General features: G+C 43.3%; 1 protein-coding gene across 15 annotated transcripts in view; it reads right to left on the bottom strand.

Annotated features, from left to right (window-relative positions):
* The window catches only part of FOXRED2 (FAD dependent oxidoreductase domain containing 2), a 1,046,175-nt gene that overhangs the window by 281,386 nt on the left and 742,928 nt on the right, over positions 1–21,861 (bottom strand). For 14 of the 15 annotated variants that reach the window (XR_012231658.1, XM_073573008.1, XM_073573006.1 and 11 more), the window contains one exon: positions 10,074–10,318. Coding sequence is in view for 14 of the 15 variants with exons in the window: in XM_073573008.1 (XP_073429109.1) it covers positions 10,074–10,318 (245 nt within the window). In the remaining variant the exon portion in view is untranslated. Of the gene's footprint in view, positions 1–8,754; positions 9,607–10,073; positions 10,319–21,861 lie in introns of those variants that run through there. The other variant, XM_073573013.1, reaches the window with a different exon arrangement.

The following is a 21,861-nucleotide window of genomic DNA, read 5'->3' as shown; positions in this document are numbered from 1 at the left end:
TGTCTGTCCAGCCTCTGTTTGAAGACTTCCATTGAAGGAGAACTCACCACTTCTCGTGGCAGCCTGTTCCACTCATTGATCACTCTAACTGTCAAAAAGTTTTTTCTAATATCTAATCTGTGTCTCCTCCCATTCAGTTTCATCCCATTGCTTCTAGTCTTTCCTTGTGCAAATGAGAATAAAGATGATCCTTCTACAATGTGACAGCCCTTTAGATATTTGTAGACAGCAATTAAGTCTCCTCTCAGTCTTCTCTTTTGCAAACTAAACATTCCCAAATCCTGCAACCTTTCCTCATAAGACAGGGTTTGCAGACCGGCCATCATTCTGGTCGCTCTTTTCTGAACTTGCTCCAGTTTGTTGATGTCTTTTTTAAAATGTGGTGCCCAAAACTGGACACAATATTCCAGATGAGGTCTGACCAAAGAGGAGTAGAGGGAAATAATGACTTCACGTGATCTAGACTGTATGCTTCTGTTAATACATCCTAGAATTGCATTTGCCTTTTTTGCTGCTGCATCACACTGTTGACTCATATTCAGTCTGTGATCTATTAGTATACCTAAGAAGTCTTTTTCACATGTGCTGTTGCTTAGCCCTATTCCTCCCATTCTGTATATGCTTTTTTCATTTTTATTGCCCAGATGTAGTACTTTGCATTTTTCCCTGTTAAAAACCATTCTGTTAGTTGCTGCCCAATGCTCCAGTTTATTTATATCTTTTTGAATCCTCTCTCTCTCTTCTCTAGTATTAGCTATCCCTCCTAGCTTTGTGTCATCAGCAAATTTAATCAGTTTACCCTCATTTCCTTCATCTAAATCGTTGATAAAGATGTTGAACAATACAGGGCCCAGGACAGAGCCCTGTGGTACCCCACTTGAGACATTCTTCCAACTGGATGTGCAGCCATTTACGACCACTCTTTGGGTCCGATCACTAAGCCAGTTATGAATCCACCTAACAGTTGCCTTGTCTATTCCATACTTAGTCATTTTTTCAATAAGGATTGTATGAGATACTTTGTCAAATGCTTTGCTGAAGTCAAGATATACTATATCTACAGCATTTTCTTGATCCACCCAATCAGTGATTCCATCACAGAAGGAAAATAAGTTAGCCTGACATGACTTATTAGTTACAAACCCATGCTGACTCTGTTTAATCACTTCATTCTTATCCAGGTACTGACATACATGTTGTTTAATAATTTGTTCAAAGATCTTTCCTGGTATAGAAGTCAGACTCACCGGCCTATAGTTGCCTGGGTCCACCTTCTTCCCCTTTTTGAAGATAGGAACAACATTTTCTCTTCTCCAGTCTTCTGGGACTTCTCCTGTTCTACAAGAATTTTCAAGGATTATGGAGAGGGGTTCAAAAATTTCTTCTGCTATCTCCTTCAGTACTCTGGGTTGTAATTCATCTGGACCTGGAGACTTGAATTCATTTAGGTTAGCTAAGTGTTTCCTCACTATCTTTCTGTTTATAGATATCCTGGTTTCTTCTATTCCCTTAATAGGACAGTGAAGAACAGTTGATGTTACATTTCCTTTCTGAGAGAAAACAGATGCAAAATATGAATTTAAAAGTTTGGCCTTCTCAACATCCTGTCTTACCAATTCATCATGGTTGATTGTGTTCCAAAGCAATAGTTCAGTAGCAGTTAAATATTCTTTTTACCGTATCAACAGAAATGTTTAAATAATAGTTTATGAATGCATGAATTCAAAGTAAATAGTATCATTTCACCATTGCTCACACCTACAAATCACATTGTGTGAACACAGTGAACAATGATTCATATTACAGTCGCTATTCAACCATTTCATTCACAATTCTCGTCCTGTGTAAACATTTCTCTGACATCATTTGCTATTCATGAGTATAATCACATCATTCATTGCTTAAACAACTAATTGCTCATGTAGACGAACCCTTAGGTTAAGTTATCCACAATGAATTTTTAGTTAGTTTTTGACGCTGTATATTTTTGCTGCACAAAAAATGCAGCATCTTACAGTTAAAGCAAAGTGAATAGGGTTTACAGAAATCTCATGCCCCTTGTTCTTTTCTTTAATTAATCGGAATCTGACCTGGAGTCAATGTTTGAAATTTGTAACATGTCAATTTCTCTTGTGCGCATGGTGAGTTTTAAGTATGGATTTTTTCTCATAGAATTAGATGCGAAAAATCCACAAGTGAAAACGCACTAAAATGCATGTAATCAGCACAAACGGTTTAATACCTGAAAGTGTCAAAAACAATGTAGCTTTATTTAAAAATGCCATATCAAAATGAGACAAGCACTGCAGCGTCAAGAACACAATAATAATGCATGCTATAACACACACAAAAAAACTAAAAAAAATGCAAGCAACCTAATCTACTTTTTAGGTTCAGAAATGCTGCAGAAAATCTGTAGCAGCTAAAACTTCCCAAAAGCTCCTCATCCTGGAAATGTAGACTTAGGGTGCTACATAAAACAAGGATTTTAACCCCTTAGTGACGAAGCCAATTTGCAGCTTAACCCCTTCCTGACATCCGACATACTATCCCGTCCATGGGACCCGGGCCCCTATGCCCATGGACGGGATAGTACGTCTACCGAGATCAGCGGCGCCCATGTGGTGAGCGCCGCTGATCGCGGCCGGGTGTCAGCTGATTATCACAGCTGACACCTGGCACAATGTGTCAGGGGCGGTCACGGACCGCCCCCGACACGTTAACCCCTTGCACACCGCGATCAAACATGATCGCGGTGTACCGGGAGTTAAAGGGAAGCATCGGCAGGGAGGGGGCTCCCTCCGTGCTTCCCTGAGCCCCCCACAGCAGCGCAATGTGCAGCGCTGCTGCGGGGGGCTCCTTTCCTCCAGGCCCCCGAATCCAAGATGGTGACGGGGGCCTTCAGGGGCCTGGAGGAAGCTGGCTTCCTCAGTGCCTGCAAAGCGCAGGCAAGAGGAAGTCTTCTTCAATGCCTGTGACAGATTGCTGATCTGTCACAGTGATCTGTGATGTGACAGATCAGCGATCTGTCACAGGACAGTGATGTCCCACCTGGGAATATGTAATAAAGTAAAAAAAAAATAAAAAAAAAGTGTAAAAATAATTTTAAAAAAATCGCCAAATAAATTCGGAAAAAAAAAAAAATATTCCCCAATAAATTCATTTTTTGAAAATAAAAAAAAACCAAAACAATAAAAGTACACATATTAGGTATCGCCGCGTCCGTAACGACCCGCCCTATAAAATTGTCCCATTAGTTAACCCCTTTAGCGAACCCCTTAAAAAATAAAAATAAAAAACGAAGCAAAAAAATAATGATTTATTATCATACCGCCAAACAAAAAGTGTAATAACGTGCGATCAAAAAGACGCATATAAATATCCATGGTACCGCTGAAAACGTCATCTTGTCCCGCAAAAAACGAGCTGCCACACAGCATCATCAGCAAAAAAATAAAAAAGTTATAGCTCGCAGAATAAAGCGATGCAAAAATAATTATTTTTTATATAAAATAGTTTTCATTGCAAAAAACCGACAAAACATAAAAAACGACCTAAATGAGGTATCGCTGTAACCATACTGACCCGAAGAATAAAACCGCTTTATCAATTTTACCGCGCGCGGAACGGTGTAAACGCACTCCCCCAAAAGAAATTCATGAAACGCTGGTTTTTGTTCATTCTGCTTCCCAAAAATCGGAATAAAAATCGACCAAAAAAAAGTCACGTGCCCGAAAATGGTAGCAATAAAAACGTCAACTCGTCCCGCAAAAAATAAGACCTCACATGACTCAGTGGGTCAAAATACGGAAAAATTATAGCTCTCAATATGTGGTGATGCAAAAACTATTTTTACAATAAAAAGCATCTTTTAGCGTGCGACAGCTGCCAAAAATAAAAACCGCCATAAATAGTAAATCAAACCCCCCGTTATCACCCCCTTAGTTAGGGAAAAATAATAAAATTAAAAAAATGTATTTATTTCCATTTTTCCATTAGGGTTAGGGTTAGGGCTAGGGTTAGGGTTAGGGCTAGGGTTGGGGTTAGGGTTAGGGCTAGGGTTAGGGCTAGGGTTAGGGTTAGGGTTAGGGCTAGGGTTAGGGCTGAGATTAGGGTTAGGGGTGTGTTGGGGTTCGGGTTGGAGTTAGAATTGGGGGTTTCCACTGTTTGGGCACATCAGGGGCTCTCCAAATGCAACATTGCGTCTGATCTCAATTCCAGCCAATTCTGAGTTGAAAAAGTCATATGGTGCTCCTTCCCTTCCAAGCGCTGCCATGCGCCCAAACAGTGTTTTACCCCCACATGTAGGGTATCAGCCTACTCAGGACAAATTGCAAAACAATTTTTGGGGTCCAATTTCTCCTGTTACCCTTAGGAAAATAAAAAATTGGGGGCAAAAATATCATTTTTGTGGAAAAAAATGATTTTTTTATTTTCACGTCCGAGCGTTATAAACTTCTGTGAAGCACTTGAGGGTTCAAAGTGCTCACCGCACATCTAGATAAGTTCCGTGGGGGGTCTAGTGTCCAAAATGGGGTCACTTGTGGGGAGTTTCAATAGTTTAGGTACATCAGGGGCTCTCCAAACTCCCTTCCGAGCCCCATACAGTAAATTTCTCCCACATATGGGGTGTCAGCGTACTCATGACAAATTGGACAACGACTTTTGCGGTCCAATTTCTCCTGTTACCCTTGGCAAAATGAAAAAATTGGGGACTAATTGATCATGTTTGTGGAAAAAATACGATTTTTTTATTTTCATGCCCGGGCATTATAAACTTCTGTGAAGCCACACATGTGCTCACCACACATCTAGATAAGTTCCTTAGGGGTTCTCGTTTCCAAAATGGGGTCATTTGTGGGTGTTTCCACTGTTTAGGTACATTAGGGGCTCTCCAAAGGCAACATGACACCCGCAGACCATTCCATCAAAGTCTGCATTCCAAAACGTCACTACTTCCCTTCCGAGCCCTGACGTGTGTCCATACAGTAGTTTTCTCCCACATATGGGGTGTCAGCGTACTCAGGACAAATTGGACAACAACTTTTGGGGTTCAATTTCTCCTGTTACCCTTGGGAAAATAAAAAAAATTGGGGAATAATTGATCATGTTTGTGGAAAAAATACGATTTTTTTATTTTCATGCCCTGGCATTATAAACTTCTGTGAAGCCCTTGTGGGTTCAAAGTGCTCACCTCACATCTAGATAAGTTCCTTAGGGGGTCTAGTTTTCAAAATGGGGTCATTTGTGGGGGGTTTCCACTGTTTAGGTACATTAGGGGCTCTCCAAAGGCAACATGATACCCGCAGACCATTCCATCAATGTCTGCATTCCAAAACGTCACTACTTCCCTTCCAATCCCCGACGTGTGCCCATACAGTAGTTTTCTCCCACATATGGGGTATCAGAATACTCAGGACAAATTGGACAACAACTTTTGGGGTCCAATTTCTCCTGTTACCCTTGGGAAAATAAAAAAAATGGTGACTAAAAGATCATGTTTGTGGAAAAAATACAAATTTTTTATTTTCACGCCCGGGCGTTATAAACTTCTGTGAAGCACTGGGGGGTTCAAAGTGCTCACCACACATCTAGATAAGTTCCTTGGGGGGTCTAGTTTACAAAATGGTGTCATTTGTGGGGGGTTTCCACTGTTTAGGTACATCAGGGGTTTTCCAATCGCGACATGGTGTCCGATCTCAATTCCAGCCAAAAATGTCAAATGGCGCTGCTTCCCTTCCGAGCTCTGCCATGCGCCCACATAGTGGTTTACCCCCACATGTGGGGTATCAGCGTACTCAGGACAAATTGCACAATAACTTTTAGGGTGCTGTTACCCTTGGAAAAATAAGAATTGAGGGTGAAAAGATCATTTTTGTGGAAAAAATATGATTTTTTAATTGTACGGCTTTATGTTAAAAACTTCTGTGAAGCCCTTGGGGGTTCAAAGTTCTCACCACACATCTAGATAAGTTCCTTAGGGGGTCTAGTTTCCAAAATGGTGTCATTTGCGGGGGGTTTCCACTGTTTAGGTACATCAGGGGTTTTCCAATCGCGACATGGTGTCCGATCTCAATTCCAGCCAAAACGTCAAATGGCGCTGCTTCCCTTCCGAGCTCTGCCATGCGCCCACATAGTGGTTTACCCCCACATATGGGGTATCAGCGTACTCAGGACAAATTGCACAATAACTTATAGGGTGCTGTTACCCTTGGGAAAATAAGAATTGAGGGTGAAAAGATCATTTTTGTGGAAAAAATATGATTTTTTAATTGTACGGCTTTATGTTATAAACTTCTGTGAAGCCCTTGGGGGTTCAAAGTTCTCACCACACATCTAGACAAGTTCCTTAGGGGGTCTAGTTTCCAAAATGGTGTCATTTGTGGGGGGTTTCCACTGTTTTGGTACATCAGGGGTTTTCCAATCGCGACATGATGTCCGATCTCAATTCCAGCCAAAAACGTCAAATGGCGCTGCTTCCCTTCCGAGCTCTGCCATGCGCCCAAATAGTGGTTTACCCCCACATGTGGGGTATCAGCATACTCAGGACAAATTGCACAATAACTTTTAGGGTCCTGTTACCCTTGGGAAAATAAAAATTGGGGTGAAAAGATCATTTTTGTGGAAAAAATATGATTTTTTAATTGTACCGCTGTACGTTATAAACTTCTGTAAAGCCCTTGTGGGTTCAAAGTTCTCACCACATATCTAGATAAGTTCCTTGGGGGGTCTAGTTTCCAAAATGGGGTCACTTGTAGGGGGTTTCCACTGTTTAGGTACATCAGGGACTCTCCAAACGTGACATGGCGTCCGATCTCAATTCCAGCCAATTTTGCATTGAAAAAGTCAAACGGCGCTCCTTCCATTCTGAGCTCTGCCATGCGCCGAAACAGTCGTTCCCCCCCACAAATCAGGTATCAGCGTACTCAGGACAAATTGCACAATAACTTTTGCAGTCCAATTTCTCCTGTTACCCTTGGTAAAATAAAAAAAATTGAACCTGAAATATTTTTTTTGTGAAAAAAAGTTAGATGTTCATTTTTTTTTTAAATATTCAAAAAAATTCCTGTGACGCACCTAAAGGGTTAATGAACTTCTTGAATGTGGTTTTGAGCACCTTAAGGGGTGCAGTTTTTAGAATGGTGTCACTTTTGGGTATTTTCTATCATATAGACCCCTCAAAGTGGCTTCAAATGTGATGTGGTCCTAAAAATAAAATGGTGTTGTAAAAATGAGAAATCGCTGGTCAACTTTTAACCCTTATAACTTCCTAACAAAAAAAAATTTGGGTTCCAAAATTGTGCTGATGTAAAGTAAACATGTGGGAAATGTTAGTTATCAAGCTTTTTTGTGTGCCGTTTCTGTGATTTAAGGGCATAAAAATTCAAAGTTGGAAAATTGCGAAATTTTCAAAATTTTTGCCAAATTTCCGTTTTTTTCACAAATAAACGCAAGTTATTTGAATGAAATTTTACCACTATCATGAAGTACAATATGTCATGAGAAAACAGTGTCAGAATGACTGGGATCCATAGAAGCGTTCCAGAGTTATGACCTCATAAAGGTACAGTGGTCAGAATTGTAAAAATTGGCCCGGTCATGAACGTGCAAACCACCCTTGGGGGTGAAGGGGTTAATGACCAGGCCAATTTTAACAAATCTGACCACTGTCACTTTATGAGGTTATAACTCTGGAACGCTTTAATGGATCCCCCTGACTCTGAGATTGTTTTTTCATGACATATTTTACTTCATGTTAGTGGTAAAATTTCTTCGAAATAACTTGTTTTTATTTCTGAAAAAAGCGGAAATATGACAAAAAATTTTAAAATTTTGCAATTTTCAAATTTTTTATTTTAATGCCCTTAAATCAGAGAGATATGGGACACAAAATACTTAATAAATAACATATACTAAAGAGAAAAAAGGGTGGCACTCACCATTTCTAAAATCCAATCTTTATTGTGACAAATTGAAACATCTTCAGCAGGGGGGTAGAACAGGAAGAAAAAAAAAATCGGACGACGACCATTTTGCGCTCCCTTGCACTTCTACGGGTCCTGTTGGTAATGGGAAGTGACAAGGCAGAAAAAATACCCTATGGCAAATAAGGTCCTCCCCCATTGTTTTCTCTCTCCTCCACCTTACTCCCTTACAATTCCAAAATACCTATGAAATACCTAATACAATGATTATATACAATTTCACATTTAAAATAGCATGATCCATACATAAAATATCAAGGAACCAGAGCTTATAAATTTTGCAAAGAAATTTACAGAAAAACTATTTTCAAAAAAACTTTCACAAAAAAATAGACACGTCTAATTTGTCATTGAAGCCTGTAGCTTCTAATGTGCATGTACTCATTATCCACCTGGCTTCTCTTCTCAGGAGTAATTTGTGTAAATCTCCCCCTTGTGGTGGTAAAGTAACCCTTTCCAAACCTTAAAATGTAGGACACCTGAATCCCCTTCATGTTGTTCTCTATGTTTAATGATTCGTGGAACTCCTTTACCTGTACGTATTGAATCGACATGTTCCCGAAATCTGATGAATAAAGGGCGAATAGTTTTCCCAATATAAAAAAACCTGCATGGGCAAAATAAAGTAAAAACCACATAATTGGTCCAGCACGAAATGAAGTGCCATATTGAAGTGCGAGACTCATGTGAGTTTTTTGCAAGTGTGACCCTGGCCTAGCACACATTATGTGTGTGTCTTTATTTAACTTTTTAAGGACCATTTTATTATGTACATTCATAAACATCGGGCTTTGTATTATCTCTCTATCTATCTATCTATAGATATAGATATATCTATCTATTTATAGATATTCACTTATATTTGTTTTGTGTGTGAACATTATATTTGAACATGGTATGTGATGATATTATGGTCTTCAATGGAGTATGTAAAAGAAGAGGTAGGACAAGGAAATTACATCACAATTCTTTTTTTTGTTGTTAAATAATATATCTTTATGTAGTCTACAAAAACACATACAAATCCACATGAACAAAACGCATAAAAATCCGCATCAAAAATGCATCAAATCTGCGTGGATATTTAACTGCGTTTTCTGCCAAGTGAGCAAGAATCCGTGCAGAAAATTGCACAGGCAAATCCGCAACGCGTGCACATACCCTTAGACAAATTGTCTGGTATAAAAGTACTGTGACTTTGGTTCACTATGATACTAGGTACATCGGTTACTTTTCATTCTTTTGTTGTACTACCAGTTACAGTACAATTAACATGTGAACAAACCCTATGTGTCATGCAAAGGGAGGATGAATTTTCTAGAGTGGACCCTCTAGGATGAGGTACCGAACCCCTCCCCAGGTGAGTAGGACCTAGTGGAACCAACCTCTATACAGGGATAGACCCAAGGGATTCAAATACCCTGGCAGCCTGTACCGAGGGGGTGGCTCTTCGGGAAGCAGGAACATGTGGAAGGACTAGCACGTGGTTCTGGATGGGACTGAAGACGATGGATACTGGGAGCACAGAGGATGAGGGAAGGCAGCTGGAGGAGAAGAACCAAGGGGAAAACACTCTGGACATTGGAACGACCAGGGATGAGAGCCAGAGCCAGGGCCGGGACTGTGGAGGGAACGAGAACAAAAACAGGGTAAGGCAGGGCAGAGGCAAGCTATGAGGAGACAGGCGCAAGGGGAGACTGAGAAAATAACACACATTAACGCGATAATCAGGTGCCTCCGGAAAGAGAAAGAATCTTAATATACCCCTGTACATACCCCCATTGGCCAGGTCGGTGCTTCCGGGTCAAGGCACATCGATGTCATAAAAAGCAGAGAATGTGCGCTGCCATGTCCTAAGCGGTCAAGTGCGCATTCCCGAACCCCGGAGTCTCGTGGCCCGCTGCGAGGCCGGAATTACAGGAGGAGGGCGGGCACGCTGGGATGGCAGAGCAAGAGGACCCACGACAGGGAGCGGGACAGCCGCCTGGTGAGTGACGGAGGACCGAGCAACCGCCGGGAGTGTAACACTATGCATAGTAAAACATTACAGCTAATTTGATTCCTTTAATTGTTTGCTTTTTTAATTACCTGATGGAAGTTGCTTGTAATAGTAAATTATTGGATGAAGGAAGTTGGAAAGCCATGCAGCTTTTGCATCACCAATAGCACGGTTATAGTGGAAAACATCTTTGTCTGGTCCAGAAAAATTCTTTCCATATTCCATGACTAAAATAAATACTCCTGTGTTATAGACCTTCCTTCCAGTGCTTTTGCCTAAAGTGGGGATACTTCCAGCTGGTACCTCTTCTAGGTGCTCAAAGTTGTTAGAATCCCTTAAAAAAATAGAAGGAAATTTAAAAACATTATTTAAAATTTATCAACCGAACAGTTATCTCCAGCCGTCTTTTTTATGTACTTAATCTCTGCCAACAGATCAGGGATTGGGAACCTTTTACTGCTATTTGTCTATTTATATCATTGTTCGGGGCAGCACAAAACTATCAATTTGAAAATTACCCTGCTATATTTGGTTAAACGTTTAACTGTTAACAGGGCAGAGCAGTGCGCCTGTCCCAGAGCCACTACAGGAAGGAAAGAAGAGGATGGCATCGTATAAAGAAGGGAGGCGTCGGACTGCAACACCCATCGGACCGGACCGCCCCCTCCGGTGAGTATAATCTAACGTGTTTTTCTTATCTTTCAGGTTACATCGGGGGCTTATCTACAGCATTACAGAATGCTGTAGATAAGCCCCTGATGTCAATGCCGGCAGCTCATAGGGCAAAAAAAGATGTTACAGATTCCCTTTAATGTAATGACTGGAGCTGCTTCTCTTTGGTGCAGCGTATGATGTTAGGTGGCATGTATGATGTTGCTACTCGTCACTGCTTTTCCAGATTTGCGTCGGTCTGAAGTGCAAGCAATGATGAGTTTTGTAAGGAAATAGCAACAGTAACTTATACAGAACACAGATGTATATTACACTGCTGGTCTACTCACTCAGCAAAATTTATTACTGCTCACATTACATTTACAGAACTCAAGCAGTGGGGGTGCAGTATTGACATCATATACAGTTGGTACGGAAAGTATTCAGACCCCTTTACATTTTTCACTCTTTGTTTCATTGCAGCCATTTGGTAAATTCAAAAAAGTTAATTTTTTTTCTCAATGTACACTCTGCAGTCCATCTTGACTGAAATAAACAGAAATGTAGACATTTTTGCAAATGTATTAAAAAAGAAAAAACAAAATATCACATAGTCATAAGTATTCAGACCCTTTGCTCAGACACTCATATTTAACCACTTAACCCCCAAGGGTATTTTGCACGTTAATAACCGGGCCAATTTTTACAATTCTGACCACTGTCCCTTTATAAGGTAAAAACTCTGGAACGCTTCCATGGATCCTGGTGATTCTGGCATTGTTTTTTTTCGTGACATATTGTACTTCAAGTTAGTGGTAAAATTTAATTCATATATCTTGCGTTTATTTGTGAAAAGGATGGATATATGGCGAAAATTTTTCAATTTTCCAACTTTGAATTTTCATGCCCTTAAATTACAGAAATATGGCACAAAAAATACTTAACCGCTTCCCGACTGCCCACAGTAGATAAACGTTGGCGCTTGCTGGGCTTTGTGCAGCGCTGACGTTTATCTACTGTCGGCGGTTTTGTGCCCCCCGGGACCCCCATATACCTTATAACGCGGGGATCCCAGTGCACAATGCATGCTGGGACCCCCGACATCATCGAGACCTGATTGGTGCAGGTCCTGATGACGTCAGCATCACAGCAGCCAATGAGAGCGCTCGCTGGGAAAGCTGCTTGTTTCCCGGCGATCTGACTCATTGTAATGCGACTTCTCCTCTGATCTCACACTGACAGATGATCAGAGGTGAAACAGCGTTACTGTGTGACAAGATCGCTGCCTGGCACAGCAGGCAGAGATCTTGTCACATAGTAACGCTGCTTCTCCTCTGATCATCTGTCAGTGTGAGATCAGAGGAGAAGTCACGTTACTATGTGCCAGGCAGTGATCTTGTCACATAGTAACGCTGCTTCTCCTCTGATCATCTGTCAGTGTGAGATCAGAGGAGAAGTGGCGTTACTATGAGTCAGTGCATATAGGAAACAAAAGAATACGGACGGCACCGCTGTTACCTTGAATGCGCTTGTGATGTGCGGCAAATAGAAGACCATCATCTGGAAATCCCGGGTGCTGGACCTAATATGAGTGAATCCTTGAAATCCAGAGCAGAAAATGGTCGCACTCGTCGAGATGAATAAATCACCAATTTATTGGCAATCCAGTTACATATCAGGTCGGGGGAGTGATATACGGAGTGCACGAGAACTTATTTAGATGTGTCGTGAACACTTTGAACTCCCAAGTGCTTCACAGATGTTTATAACGTAGAGCCATGAAAATAAAAAATCATTCTTTTTCCACAAAATGATCTTTTAGCCTCCAATTTTTTTTATTTTTGCATGGGTAACAGGAGAAGATGGACCCCAAAAGTTGTTGTCCAATTTGTCCTGAGTACGGTGATACCCCATATCTGGGAGAAAACTACTGTATGGGCACACGTTGGGGTTTGGAAGGGAAGTAGTGATGTTTTGGAATGGAGACTTTGATGCAATGGTCTGCGGGTGTCATGTCGTGTTTGGAGAGCCCCTGATGTGCCTAAACAGTAGAATCCCCCCAAAAGTGACCCTATTTTGGAAACTATACCCCCCAAGGAACTTATCTAGATGTGTGGTGAGCACTTTGAACCCCCAAGTGCTTCACAGAAGTTTATAACGTAGAGTCATAAAATAAAAAAATCATTATTTTTCCACAAAAATTATCTGTTTACCCCCAATTTTTTATTTTCTCAAGGCTAACGGGAGAAATTGGACCCCAAAAGTTGGTGTGCAATTTGTCCTGAGAAGGCTAATACCCTATATGTGGGAGTAAACCACTGTTTGGGTGCATGGCAGAGCTTGGAAGGGACGGAGCACTGTTTGACTTTTCCAAAGCAGAATTGGCTGGAATTGAGATCAGAAGCCATGTCGCGATGGGAGAGCCCCTGATGTGCCTGAACAGTGGAAACCCCCCAATTCTAACTCCAACCCTAACCCCAACACACCCTTAAACCTAATTCGAACCCTATCCCTAACCCTAACCCTTATAATTTTATTATTTTTCACTAACTAAGGGGGTGATAAAGGGGGGGTTTTAATTTACTATTTATAACGGGTTTTTATGTTCGGCAGCTGTCACACGCTAAAAGATGCTTTTTATTGCAAAAAATAGTTTTTGCATCACTACATTTTGAGAGCTATAATTTTTCCATATTTTGACCCACAGAGTCATGTGGGGTCTTATTTTTTGAGGAACGAGTTAACATTTTTATTGGTATCATTTTCATGCACATGACTTTTTTTATTGCTTTTTATTCCGATTTTTGGGATGCAGAATGAATAAAAACCAGCAATTCATGAATTCCTTTTTTTGGGGGGGCGTTTACACTGTTCAATGTGTGGTAAAATTGATAAAGCAGTTTTATTCTTTGGGTCAGTACGGTTACAGCGATACCTCATTTATATAATTTTTTTATGTTTTGGCGCTTTTATACAATAAAAACAATTTTATATAAAAAATAATTATTTCTGCATCGCTTTATTCTGCGAGCTATAACTTTTTCATCTTTTTGCTGATGATGCTGGATGGCAGCTCGTTTTTTGTGGGACAAGATGACGTTTTCAGCGGTACAATGTTTATTTATATCCGTCTTTTTGATCGCGTGTTATTCCACTTTTTGTTTGGCGGTATCATGATAAAGCATTGTTTTTTGCCTTGTTTTTTTTTAAGGGGTTCACTAACTAGTGGGACAGTTTTATAGGGTGGGTCGTAAAGGACGTGGCAATACTAAATATGTGTATTTTTTATTGTTTTTTATTCTTATTTTCAAAAAAAGAATTTATTAGGGTTTTTTTATTATTTATTTAGGATTTTTTTAGAAAACTATTTTTACATTTTATTTAACTTTATTATATTGTCCCGGTGGGGACATCACTGTATGGTGTCAGATCACGGATCTTACACTTTGCAGTGCACTGTATCAGATAAACGATGTGACAGGCACTGCAGGCAGCTTCTCAGGCACTGAGAAAGCCGCCTGCCCTCGGAACAACGCAAGCACATCGCGCTGTTCCGAGGGTCTTAGGGAAGCTTGCAAAGAGCCCTCTCCCTGCACAATTCTTTCCTATGCCCCAGTACACTGCAATCATGTTTGATCGCAGTGTGCCAGGGGTTAATGTGCCGGGAGCAGTCCGTGACCGCTTCTGGCACATAGTGCCAGGTGTCAGCTGTGATAATCAGCTGACACTCGGCCACGATCAGCAGCGCTCCCCCCATGAGCGCCACTGATCTATGATGACATACTATCCCGTCCTTGGGAATTAAATGTTACGGGCTGGCGGAACACACCAAATAATAGAGAAGGTATAAGGTGCATTCGCAGAGATGGTAACTACTGCTCAGTAATGGCGGACGTTATATGGCGGTACAATAGAGGAACACATGGGGTTAACGCCACCGAGTGTGTACAGAGGCCGACTCTGTTACCTCACAGAGCCGCCCGACCACCAAACACAAATGCCACAGCCTGTTTATTCTCACAGAGCTTGGCAATGTGAGCACTGGTGTATAGACACAGAACTCTACCCCTGAGACACTGGATTAGGCCGGCGTCACAATAGAGAGGAATACGGACAAGTGTGAGGCATTAAAAGCACGCATTACACACGGACAAATGATTCTCTATGGGGCAGCTCCCAACAGCCGTATAATTCTCGCCTGTATTCTACGGACCGTGCCAATCGCAGCATGCTGCGATTGTCAGCGTACTACGCCCATAGGACGCCAATGCAAGTCTATGGGTGTGCAAAAAATACGGATTACACAAGGACCACACGTGTGACTTGCGAGAAATACGCAGGTCTTTTGGCTGGTGACAGGAAATGGGCCAATCCATCATCTGGAAGCTTAGACATGCAAATGAGCTCAAAAAGCGCTCCAGACATCCAGGAAGTACGCCTCCACGGAGTACATCAGCGTCATGGCGCCATATTTTCTGAATGTGGAGATGTTGATTGTGTTAGTGCAGGAGTGACCAGAACTCTGGGACCAACGTGATGCCCATTATGCCAACCGGGCAAGAAAGGAGGCGTCATGGAGGCGCATATGTCTCCAGATGTTCCATGATTTTGGTGATCGGTCACGTGAGGAGCAGCAGCGACTGAGTAAGTACAACACAAAAACTGTTGAAAAATACCTCACATCAAAAAATGCATATAGAATCATCCCCCCCTTCCTGTGCTTGTACTTTTTTCCTCATGAGGCGGGTAGATTTTGATGTGATCCATGGTTTTACACTGCCATCATTTGGCACAGGCCACAAGCTCCTCAACCTCCTAGCCAACCAAGTTATTAAGTGTAGTTACTTGATACATGAACTATTGTGACCCTGTGTATCTGGCCTGGATGGCCCAATTAGATATGCCTCCCTGGGTAGAAAGCACACCCCAGAAGGCCACATGCCTAGGCTACTGGTAGCAAATTTGACCTATTAAATATGTGAAATTGAGAATATTTCCTGTCACATTGCAGTGGAAGATGTGATGAGACGCTGGTGCAGCATCCGCGACCAATACAGGCGGGAACGTCAGCAGCGGTCAAGGAGTGGTGATGCGGGCCACAGAAAGAGAAAATATATTTATTATGACCGCCTCTCCTTCCTTGCCCCTATTCTGGATCTGAGACCGGAAGTAGATACCTCACACCACATTACACAGATATTTTACAGGGCCAAAAATATTGATTTATTTTTGGCTCTGTTCTATTTCATAACAGAACTCAGTCCAACCTTACGGAGAGAGGAACTGGCTCAGATACAGAGCCCATCATTGATCCTGTAGGGGATGAGGTGGCTGACCCATCTTCTCCCCCTACAAGAAGCATGGGGAAGAATCCTCTCAGGAAAACCCAGTGCCTGCGCCACAAACTCCACCACCAGGATCACATCCACAACCAGGACGTCTGCTGCTGCAACATCAGCCATACAGGAGGAGCAGGGCAACATGAGCAGCAGCCCAACTGCACAGATCCAGGGCTCCCCACAGCCTGCTGGACCATCCCAGCGAGGAAGAAGAAGGCGCCATATCCCTGCCCAAGATACCCGTACCAATGTGGACACAGGGGTCCTCAACTATCTGTCTAGAGTGAATAATGATGATGGCGAGGAGGCATACTCACGCAGCCTGGTCCTTTATCTTTGTGCCCTTTCCCGTGAGGTGAGGCTCCGTATTCGAGGATGTTTCAGATCCTGCTTGATGCAAACACACACCCCAATACCCCATATGAGTTATTTGAATATCTGGAGAGGTGGCAGCTTTCACCCAGAAATCTAATGCGCCTTAGACACCCCACACACATGCTTGCTCAAGCAGGCTCTGAGGATCCTCAAATACCTGGGCCTACACCTCACCCCCTTCCTCCCCCTACCCAACCTTTCAACAGCAGGCACATATGTCTGCCTCTAGCCAACCTCACCAATATGGCCACTTTTTCCCACCCAGTGTTGGAGGCTGGTCCCAACCTGGCCGGGGACGACATGGCTATATTGGTGGGTATGAGACACGGGCCTACCCGACCCAAAAAGATGCCCCTGTTCATTATCACTCTGGCCAGTACCAAGCCCAATCCCGGCAGGCAGTACACTACCCACATCATGGGCAACAGTATGCCCCCACACAGGGCGTTGGGCAAGTTGGGCAAAGTAGCCAGCAGCAAACACAGGCTGGTCTTCCGCCTTCTCCTCCCCCAACGTACCAAAATTTATAATATTTCCATTTTGTTATTGCCTAATGTTATTTTTGTTGCTTTCTATGTGTGAAAATGCTATTGTCACACAATGTTCACATCTGCAAAAAGGCCAATTTGGCCCATTGCCACATTTCTGATATGGCAAGAATATGTTTTGCTTTAAAAAAAACAAAAAAAAGGCAAAAGTAAACATTTGTCTACTACTTTTTATGTATCTGTCTCAATTCTAAAAAACCGTGTCAGCATACTAACATACGCTTACCAATGCAATTCAACAGTCATAGAATCAGAAGGGGAACAAATATATATATTTAGACACACATAAACCAAAATATTATAACATAGACACAGCATGCTCTTGCCAAGAAGTTTCCCCCTCAGGTGACATAAAGTAATTTCTGAAAATATCACGCACTTTGAGGCCAGAGAGCGGTCTACGTTGAGGGTTGATATGTGGTCTCGCCCTACGTACATTGTCCAACCCACGCACAACACCAGCAGAGGAGGAACAATCATGTATCCTGGTGAAGTTATGAAGAACCACACAGGCTTTAACTACTTCATTGACATTTTGTTCACTCAGCTGAATGGCAGACTGGAGTACCCGCCATTTTGCACAAAGAATGCCAAAGGAACACTCCACCAGTCGCCGAGCATGTGATAGGTGCAAGTTAAAAATTCTGCGCCGGTGGTCAAGGTTGCGCCGGGGATATGGCCTCATGACATTGCACGTTAACTGAAACGCCTCATCTGCCACAAGGACATAAGGGACAGATTCTTGATTGGAGCCTGGTAGCTGGCGTGGTGGTGGTAGATCCAACTGGTTGGTGCGTAGCCGCCGAGCCATAATGGAAGTATTGAAGACTCGAGAGTCTCTTGTCCTTCCATAGGCCCCAATATCAACAATTATAAACTTGTACTGAGGGTCGACCAGAGCCAACAATACAACAGAAAAGTATTGTTTATAATTGAAGAATTGGGAGCCAGAGTTCGGTGGCTTACGCACCCGGATATGTTTGCCATCAAGGGCCCCAATACAATTAGGAAACTGGCATTCCTCCTCAAAGTCCCTTGATATCCTCAACCAGTCTTCCACCTGGGCTCGGGCATGACGAGTTGATGTAGTCTTGACCATATTTCACTACATGTCGACCTGACTATGCCAGAAATGGTAGATCTTCCAATCAGAAACTCATGGTGGAGGGCGGCATAAGACAGGCCAGTGAACAGGAAGCTGAAGAACAACAGAAAAGGAACATTTTAGAATGCACAAATTAACCAAAAAACAGGTACATACATACCAAACTTGTGAGGATTTCAGATCTACTAACACACACATATTAGGTCGCACAATGACTAAGTGATATTCAGTACATATTACACATAACATTCTGGTCTGTAAGTTTCAACATATCTGGAATAAGATGAGGGCAATAAAATTAGTCCATGAAGCAATAAATACATACTTTGGGCAACACATCATGAACATAGAGAATGTGGTTGTGTAGTACATACCGTAATGTGAGTAGAAGTCGCTCCTCTGCAGATATAGCTTTGCACATCCTTGTGTCCTGAAAGGTTATCCCAGGGCGCACTGTCTCCAAGAGTCGATCAAATGTTGCAAGGCTCATGCGACAGTATTGGTAGAATTTTGCAGGATGCTCCCACAGAGAAGAATAGAGGCGGTGAAAATGACCTCTTGTGAGTCGTTGCCTCAAAAGTGGATGTACCCACATGCGTTTCCTCCTCCGTGGATCCACTATCACTTGGTATGGTTGACCAAAGCGGCGTGACAAAAGCCAGTTGAAGAGAACCTGCTCAGTTGTGTTGAATCTCAGACTGTCTGCCATGTTGCACATACAACACCAACACACCTAGTGAAGGCAAGGTCACAAATGGACAGATTGGAGGCTGACACCTGTTCCTGGGGCAATAAATAGGGTGCAGGCTATTGATTTAAATAGTTTGAAGGCCTCAAAACTGTTAAATGTCCATTTTGCAAGCCTGCGAGAAAATCTCGCAATGCGGATTCCAGACAGATGCCATACGGATTACATACGGATGCTGACATGCGCAAAACACGCGACCACACCTTGCTTACGGATGACATACGGAGCACTATTTAGGGGTCATTCAGCAGTATTACGCATGTAAACTACGGGCCGTATTTTGTGTCGGTTAGTGTGACCCCAGCCTTAGAGTCCCTCTAGTCAAGCCAGTGCTCAGCACAGCAACTGTGGTGCCAGGAAGGACCTAAATTAATAAATAAAGCACACTATGTGCTAACTTCACCACTCTGGTGGACGCCACTAACCACCTGGGCAAGGGAGGAAAGCGCTAGACTTGTGCACGGCGTCACACTGGCGGATGCAGCCGCTAAATGCGATACTGAAGGTGCCCAGAGCTGGACAGCACCATATGGCGCTGAGTGAGGTGCTGAGATGTGGAAGCACCGTGGCGCAGACCAAGCCACTGACTGGCACTGACTCTAACTCTATAGCCCTATAACATGCATATCCAAGGGAGGGGAGTCTTATTGAGTCAGTCACTAGTTTCATGCATCCATCATCACTCACACAAAATACAATTAGAGTCTATACTAGCGCATGGCCGAGCGGCCATGCAAACATTTTATAGCAGCGTCCTTCCAGGACCTTCCTGATGGTCCAATCCGAGCTGGAGAAGGACCTGAGCATGTGACCTGCGATCTCCAATGAGAGATCATCCCATGGGCATGCTCAGTGGACCAAAAGGAGGACTTAGTCCCTGGAGTAGCTTGCTGCTGACCAGCATGCGCTGCTATAGCTGGACCAGAGGTGGCAGCAGCAACCAAACCCAAAGTGCTAGTCTGAGCAGAGCGCCGGGATCGACGAGTCTGCTGAGCAGCCTCCTCTGCGGCTGGAGAGGAATGGGAGACCGCCGAAGGCAAGGCTCGGGATTCCTGCTGTGCAGCGACAGGAGCCCGACACCTAACATCCAACGATGGCATTAACATCAAACCCATCCAAGAACAGGTCTGATGTCCCGGCAGATGACTCGGAGAACCGGGACATGTGGACTTGCTTAAGGAGGGACACGTGGAAGGTGTCAGTGATAGCCAAGTGTGGGGAAGGGCCAGACTGTAGACCACAGGGTTGATCGGCTCAAGGACCTTGAAGGGGCCAATGTAGCGAGGTGCGAATATAGTGGACTCCACCCGTAGCCTGATGTTACGGGCAGAGAGCCACACTAAGTCACCAGGAGCAAAGGTCAGAGTGGGGCGCAGGTGCGTGTCGGCGGAGACCCTCATTCTCTCCTTGGAGGCCCGGATGGCAACCTGAGTGTGATCCCAAATGTCATGTGCCTCCACCGCCCAGTCTGCCACCCTGGAATCGGTGGACGACATGGGCATAGGGACAGGGATGCACGGATGCTGGCCATAATTAAGGAGGAATGGGGTCTGACTTGTGGAATCGGCCATAGAGTTGTTCAAAGAAAACTCTGCCGACGGTAGCAAGGATGCCCAGTCATCCTGCCTGGCTGAGACAAAATGTCATAGGTATGTGACCAGGGTCTGGTTGGCTCTCTACCAACCTGTTTGTCTCTGGATGATAGGCCGTGGAGAGATTTAGCTCAATACTGATCAGATTACAAAGCTCTCTCCAAAACCGAGATGCAAACTGGGGAGAACGGTCACTGACTATCTTGTCTGGCATACCGTGAAGGTGGAAGACGGGTTTGATGAACAGAGCTGCCAGGCCCCATGCAGAAGGTAGCTGAGAGAGAGGCACCTGATGCACCATTTTGGAGAAATGGTCGGTGACGACCCAAATAACTGTGGTGCTACTGGACTTGGGTAGGCCCACCACGAAGTCCATGCCAACCATTTCCCAGGGCCTGTCTGCCACCGGCAGGGGGTAAAGTAACCCAGCGGGTCTTTGCTGAGAAGGCCTGTTCTGGGCACAGGAGACGCATGCCCGAATGTAGTCTCCAACGTCCCGGGCCATATGCGGCCACTAATATGTCCTTGCCAGTAGCTCAGAGGTCCGCTTTGAATCAGTGTCCACCCACCCTGGATGCGTGAGCCCGAGAGAGGACCTCTGGTTGCAAACGGGCAGGGACAAATGTCTTGCCCGAAGGCACCGACTCAAGGGCGACGGAAGCCACAGTCCTCAGACTCTCAGAAGGGACAATTAGCCGAGGCTCCTCATTCTCCTCCTCCGCTGACACCACGGAGCGAGAGAGAGCATCGGCCCGGACGTTCTTCTCACCAGAAAGGAAATGAAGGGTGAAGTGGAACCGGGAGAAGAAAAGGGACCATCTGACCTATAATTTCCAAGTTCAGTTTTTGTCCCCTTTTTGAATATTGGCACATTTGCTATACGCCAGTCCTGTGATACAGACCCTGTTATTATGGAATCTTTAAAGGTTAAAAATAATGGTCTATCTATGACTGTACTTAATTCCTGCAGTACTCGGGGGTGTATCCCATCCAGGTCGGGGGATTTGTCAATTTTAGTGATTTTTAAACGCCGCCGTACTTCCTGCTGGGTTAAACAGGTGACATTTAATGGAGAATTTTTATCCCTGATCATGTTATACGTCATGGGATTTTCTTGTGTAAACACTGTTGAAAAAAAGTCATTTAGCATAGTCATTTAGCATACATGAATCTAGGCCATGTGAAAACACAGAAAAAAAAAAAACATTCAATGTTTTTCTGTGTTTTCACATGGCGTTGATTCATGTACATGTGCTGCTGTATTCTTTTTCTCTATATTGTGCAGTTTTTGCAGCTTGCACATGTTCACACTAGGAGGTGCTGGTCGTTTTTTTTTTCTCTACTTACTATTTATGTAGTTAAAAAATATTTTGGGATTATTTTTACTTTCTCTGGCAATGAGTCTCTCTGTCTCAATCTTTGCTGCCTTGATTTGCTTTTTACAGAATTTATTTAATTTTCTGTATTTATTTAATGCCTCATCACTACCTACTTGCTTTAATTCTCTAAATACTTTATT

Source organism: Dendrobates tinctorius, unplaced genomic scaffold, assembly GCF_039654945.1.
Source record: "Dendrobates tinctorius isolate UK_male_01 unplaced genomic scaffold, ASM3965494v1 ptg000033l, whole genome shotgun sequence".
Lineage (NCBI taxonomy): Eukaryota > Metazoa > Chordata > Amphibia > Anura > Dendrobatidae > Dendrobates > Dendrobates tinctorius.
Note: the sequence above shows the minus strand (reverse complement) of the source record. Positions and strands in the feature narration are given on the sequence as shown.